General features: G+C 47.6%; 1 protein-coding gene across 1 annotated transcript in view; it reads left to right on the top strand.

Moving 5' to 3' along the window:
- The window catches only part of LOC111529926 (cytochrome c oxidase subunit 6B1), a 17876-nt gene extending 12478 nt beyond the window's left edge, over positions 1 to 5398 (top strand). Inside the window, exons 2-3 of the mRNA XM_026448764.1 lie at positions 1039 to 1139; positions 5210 to 5398. Coding sequence (XP_026304549.1) covers positions 1039 to 1139; positions 5210 to 5263 — 155 coding nt within the window. The 3' untranslated portion in view covers positions 5264 to 5398. The remainder of the gene's footprint in view (positions 1 to 1038; positions 1140 to 5209) is intronic.
- The last annotated feature ends 602 nt before the right edge of the window (positions 5399 to 6000 follow it).

Here is a 6000-nt window from a genome sequence, read left to right as displayed (position 1 = left end):
GTGCCTGGCCAAGTTTTGTTTTTTTTTTTTTTTTTTTTTTTTTGAGACAGAGTCTCACTCTGTTGCCCAGGTTGCAGTGCAGTGGTGCAATCTCAGCTCACTGCAACCTCCGCCTCCTGGGTTTAAGCAATTCTCCTGCCTCAGCCTCCTGAGTAGCTGGGACTACAGGCGCGTGCCACCACACCCGGCTAATTTTTTGTGTTTTTAGTAGAAACGGGGTTTCACCATGTTGGCCAGGCTGGTCTCAATCTCCTGACTTCGTGATCTGCCTGCCTCAGCCTCCCAAAGTGCTGAGATTACAGGCGTGAGCCACCATGCCTGGCCAATTGTTTGTATTTTTAATAGAGATAGGGCTTCACCATGTTATCCAGGCTGGTCTCGAATTCCTAACCTCAAGTGATCCCCCTGCCTTGGCTTCCCAAAGTGCTGGGATTACAGGTGTGAGCCACCACGCCCAGCTACCACCGTGTTTAGATTCACCTCTTTGTGAACTTTATAAATATTGTGTGTATTCTTTTGTGTTCGGATTTTTTCATTTGAATACCTTCTCAGATTTATACATGCTGTGGCATATAGCTTGTTCATTTTCATTGCTGTCCAGTTTTCTACAATTTATTCTATGCCTGGACACTTGTGTGATTTTCATTTTGGAGTTCTTTCAAATGGTGTGGCTGTAAACATCTTTATAAATGTAATTTTGCTGGATGCGGTGACTCCCACCTGTAATCCTAGCACTTTGGGAGGCCGAGGCGGGCAGATCAAGACCAGCCTGGCCAACATGGCAAAACCCTGTCTCTACTAAAAATACAAAAAATTAGCCGGGCATGGTGGCAGGCACCTGAAATCCCAGCTACTCGAGAGGCTGAGGCAGGAGAATCACTTGAACCTGGGAGGAGGTAGAGGTTGCAGTGAGCCAAGGTCACACCATTGCACTCCAGCCTGAGTGACAGAGCGAGACCCTACCTCAAAATAAATAAATAAATAAATAAATGTGTTCCAGCTCTTGATCTGGGCTGACTTGAACCCCTTTCTTCACAGACTTCCACCGCTGTCAGAAGGCAATGACCGCTAAAGGAGGCAATGTCTCTGTGTGCGAATGGTACCAGCGTGTGTACCAGTCCCTCTGCCCCACATCCTGGGTATGTGCCTCCTACCGGGGCCCTTGGGATGCTGGGGTGGGGTCTTTGCAGAGGGGAGTGTGGTGGCTTGGTGGGAGCTCATCTGTGAGGGGCAGAGGGAGGACAGGGCTCCACACTGTCCCGGGACTCAGTGCCTTTCCTCCCTCCTAAAATTTCCTCCCTTTCTCCTTCTGCTGATGCCTCTCAACCAGTCAGGGCTCTCAGCTGAGGCAACCAGGGCATCTTGCTAGATGTAACTCACTCATGCACTGTCCAAATACACACTCAGCACTGGGTTCCCATCCCTGTATAGCTCACAATTCTGTGCAGTCCTGTCCTTTTTTATTATGAGCATTTTCTTTTTCTTTCTTCTTCTTTTTTTTTTTTTTTAAGACAGTCTTGCTCTGTCACCAGGCTGGAGTGCAGTGGCACGATCTTGGCTCACTGCAACCTCCGCCTCCCGGGTTCAAGTGATTCCCCTGCCTCAGCCTCCCAAGGAGCTGGGACTACAGATGTGCACCACCACACCCAGCTAGTTTTTTGTATTTTAATAGAGACGGGGTTTCACCATGTCAGCCAGAATGGTCTCGATCTCCTGACTTCATGATCCACCCGCCTCGGCCTCCCACAGTGCCAGGATTATAGGTGTGAGCCACCACGCCCGGCCCTATTACGAACATTTTCAAAGTAGAGAGAATAATTCATTGACCCCAAATACATCCATCACCCAAAGTGAATAGTTATCAAGATTTATCCACAGTTTCTTCATCTACCCCTTTTCTTTTTCTTCTTTCCTTTGCTGAAGTATTCTAAAGCAAGTCCCAGACATATCATTTCACCCCTGCCTACTTCAGTGTGGACTTCTAAATAATGACACAGTAAGAGAGTCCCTTCAGCCCTGATCTGAGCAAATCTGTTGTCAATATTTAATAGCCCTTTGCTATGCCCCTGCCCTTTGTTTGAAAAACAAAAACAAAAACAAGTTTTTAAAGACAGGGTCTCACGATGTTGCCTAGGCAGGACTCGAACCCCTGGGCCCAAGTAAGTGTTCCTCCTGCCTCAGCCTCCTGAGTAGCTGGGACTATAGGCATGTGCCACTGTGCCTGCCTCTGTGTGTGTGTGTCTCTCTCTCTCCCGCCTCCCCCTCCCTCCTCTCTCTTCCTCTCTTTCCCTCTCTCCCTCCCCCTCCCTCCTTCTCTCCCGCTGTCCTTCTCTCCTTCTCTCCCTGTCTCCCTCTGCCTCTCCCACTCTTTCTCTCTCTCTTTCTTTCCTTTCCTTCTTTTCTTTTCTTTCTTGAGTCTTACGCTGTTGCCCAGTCTGGAGTGCAGTAGCATGATCTCGGCTCACTGTAACCTCCGCCTCCTGGGTTCAAGTGATTCTCCTGCCTCAGCCTCCTGAATAGGTGGGACTACAGGCATGAGCCACCACACCTGGCCCAATGTTTGTATTTTTTTGTAGAAATGGGGTTTCACCATGTTGCCCAGACTGGTCTCGAACTCCTGAGCTCAAAGCAGTCTGCCTGCCTCAGCCTCCCAAAGTGCTGGGATTATAGGCGTGAGCTACTGCACCCAGCTGAATCTTTCAAAATAAAAAAAATTACCCTTCTTTAACTTGGCAGTTCTACATCTAGGCATGCTACAAAAATCTTCATGTACAAAGATGCCCATTGCAGAGTTGTTTGTAATGGGGAATGTTTGGAAATAACCCAACTTAAAACATTTATCTTGATAGTCTTTATGGAGACTGTGGTGATCTACATGCTGGCACACGGAAAGAATGCTAAGACACAGGAAAAGCAAGTTGCAGAACAATCTATATAGTAGGAGTCAATCTGCAAGGATGGAGTTTTTATGGTGTGGTGTGTGTATGTAAATAAAGTAGGCATACACTGATGGCACTTATTATGGGCCAGCTATGTTGTTAGCTTTTTTTTTTTTTTTTTTTTTTTTTTTTTGAGATGGAGTCTTGCTGCTCTGTCTCCCAGGCTGGAGTGCAGTGGTGCAATCTCAGCTCACTGCAACCTCCATCTCCCGGGTTCAGGCAATTATCCTGCCTCAGCCTCCCGAGTATCTGGGATTACAGGCGCCTGCCACCACCCCCAGCTGATTTTTGTATTTTTAGTGGAGACAGAGTTTCACCATGTTGGCCAGGCTGGTCTCAAACTCCTGACCTCAGGTGATCCACCTGCTTCGGACTTCCAAAGTGCTGGGATTACAGGCGTGAGCCACCGTGCCCGGCCATGTTAGCACTTTACATCACATGAGGTCAACATGCTAAAACAACCGTATGAGGTAGGTACTATTGTTAGTATCCTCATTTTACAGAATTGGAAACTGAGGCTCAGAAAGGTTGAGTAACTTGCCCAAGGTCACACAGCTCGGAAGTGATGGAGCAGGGATTCAGATTCAGTCTCTCCGTTGTCCATGCTTTCATCCACTGTTCCTTGCACCAGTGGTCCTCACCCTTTTTGGCACCAGGGACGGGTTTCATGGAAGACAGTTTTTCCACAGACGGGGTTGGGGATGGTGTAAGGATGAGTCCAGCATATTACATTTATTGTCCACTTTATTTCTATTATTATTAAAATATATAATAAAATAATTATACAACTCACCATACTGTAGAATCAGTGGGAGCCCTGAGCTTGTTTTCCTCCAACGAGATGGTCCCATCTGGGGGTGATGGGAGACGGTGACAGATCATCAGGCATTAGATTCTCATAAGGAGCGCACAGCCTAGATCCCTCGCATGCGCAGTTCACAATAGGCTTCGCACTCCTGTGAGAATCTAATGCTGCCACTGATCTGACAGGAGGTGGAACTCGGGCAGTAATGTGAGCCTTAGGGAGTGCTTGTAAATATAGTTGAAGCTTCTCTCGCTTGCCTGCCACTCACTTCCAGCTGTGTGTCCCAGTTCCTAACAGGCCACAGACCAGTACCCGGTTGGGGCTCAGGGACCCCTGCCTTATAGCATAAAATGTGAGCGTGTGATGTATATAAAAAGGTTTATGCTTGTAATTGCCTGTGAGGTCCACAGAGTAGAGTGTTACTTTCAGGGAGTGTTAATTTGACATAGGCCTTATATGGGCCTTTTCATCTTTTTTTTATTTTTATTTTTATTTTTGTTTTTAGAGAGACAGTCTTGCTCTGTCACTCAGGCTGAAGTGCAGTGTGCAATGGTAGCATCATAGCTCACTGCAGCCTCGAACTCCTGGATTCAGGCAGTTCTCCCACCTCAGCCTCCCTAGTAGCTGGGACTACAGGTGCATGCCTCCATGCCTGGCTAAGTTTTGTATCTTTTGTAGAGACAGGGTTTTACCACGTTCACCAGGCTGGTCTCAAACTCCTGGGCTCAAGCAATCCTTCCACCTCCACCTCCCAAAGTGCTGGGCCACCATGGCCAGCTTGTTTTTTATTTTTTGTAGAGATGGGGGTCTTGCTATGTTGTCCAGGTTGGTCCCAAACTCCTGAGCTCAAGGAGTCCTCCTACATTGGCCCCGCAAAGTACTGGGATGACAGGCGTGAGTCGTGAGTCACCACACCTGGCCTCTATCATCATTTATACTAAGCATTGCCTGTGGTCAGTGGTGGGATTGCACTGTGTATTCTGTTTGGCACCTTTTTTGCACTTGACTATATATCTTGAAGATCCATCCATTCATGCGGGAACATAAATCAGCCTCGTTTTTTTTTTTTTTCACAGCTGCCTGCTATTCCATCTCCCCTATTTGGACAAACAGCATAGTGTTGACATGAGGTTTTTAAAGCAGGGCCCACCCTTGGAGCTCTGTACAGTGACAGATCTCCCCATCGACAGCTCTGTACAGTGACAGATCTCCCCATCGACAGCTCTGCAGCGGGCCTGGGGTTTTCCTGCTGCCCATTACTCTCCTCCCAGCACGTCAGCTTGTTCAGAACAGTGATTTCTGTCTTTTGGGGTCACTGCTGATTCCCCGGCCCCTGGAATAGAGGTTGGCACACAGCAGGTCCCTGTGGATATTGGTCGAACAAACAGGTGGGCAAGTAAGGAAGATAAGAAGTCCCCCCATTCGGTTTCCCTACCGCGGCGGGAATAACACTGTCTTTCCACAGGTCACAGACTGGGACGAGCAACGGGCTGAAGGCACGTTTCCCGGGAAGATCTGAACTGGCTGTACCTCCCTGTCCTCTGTCCTCTGTCCTTCTCCCAGGATGGTGAAGGGGGACCTAGTACCTAGTGATCCCCACCCTGGGATCCTAAATCACGACTTACCTGCTAATAAAAACTCATTGGAAAAGTGAGACCGTGCGTGTGAATGGGCTAGGCAGTGGCAAGAAGCTGGGCTGGAATCAGTGCCCTGACCAGGGAGGGGCTTGAGTGAGTATTTTTTCTGTTTTGTTTTTATTTTTTTAATTTAATTTAATTTAATTGTTTTGTTTTGTTTTGTTTTTGTTTTTTTTATGACAGAGTCTCATTCTGTCACACAGGCTGGAGTGCAATGGCATGATCTCTGCTCACTGCAACCTCCACCTCTGGTGTTCAAAGCGATTCTCCTGCCTCAGCCTCCCAACTAGCTGGGTCTACAGGCACACTCCACCACGCCTGGCTAATTTTTGTATTTTTAGTAGAGATGGGGTTTTACCATGTTGGCCAGGCTGGTCTCAAACTCCTGACTTCAGGTGATCCACCTGCCTCAGCCTCCCAAAGTACTGGGATTACTGGCATGAGCCACCGTGCCCAGCGTTTTTTAACTTAATTTTATTGAACCTTGACTACCCTCTCTGTGCCAATGAGTCAAATAGTTGATTATACAGAATAACCTAAGTCCCTATGTGTGCAACCACCCTACATAATTTTAAAGCAAATCCTGGAGATTATATTTTATCCAGAAATAAGAAACTGT

The sequence above is a fragment of the Piliocolobus tephrosceles genome, chromosome 21 (assembly GCF_002776525.5).
Source record: "Piliocolobus tephrosceles isolate RC106 chromosome 21, ASM277652v3, whole genome shotgun sequence".
NCBI lineage: Eukaryota > Metazoa > Chordata > Mammalia > Primates > Cercopithecidae > Piliocolobus > Piliocolobus tephrosceles.
Note: the sequence above shows the minus strand (reverse complement) of the source record. Positions and strands in the feature narration are given on the sequence as shown.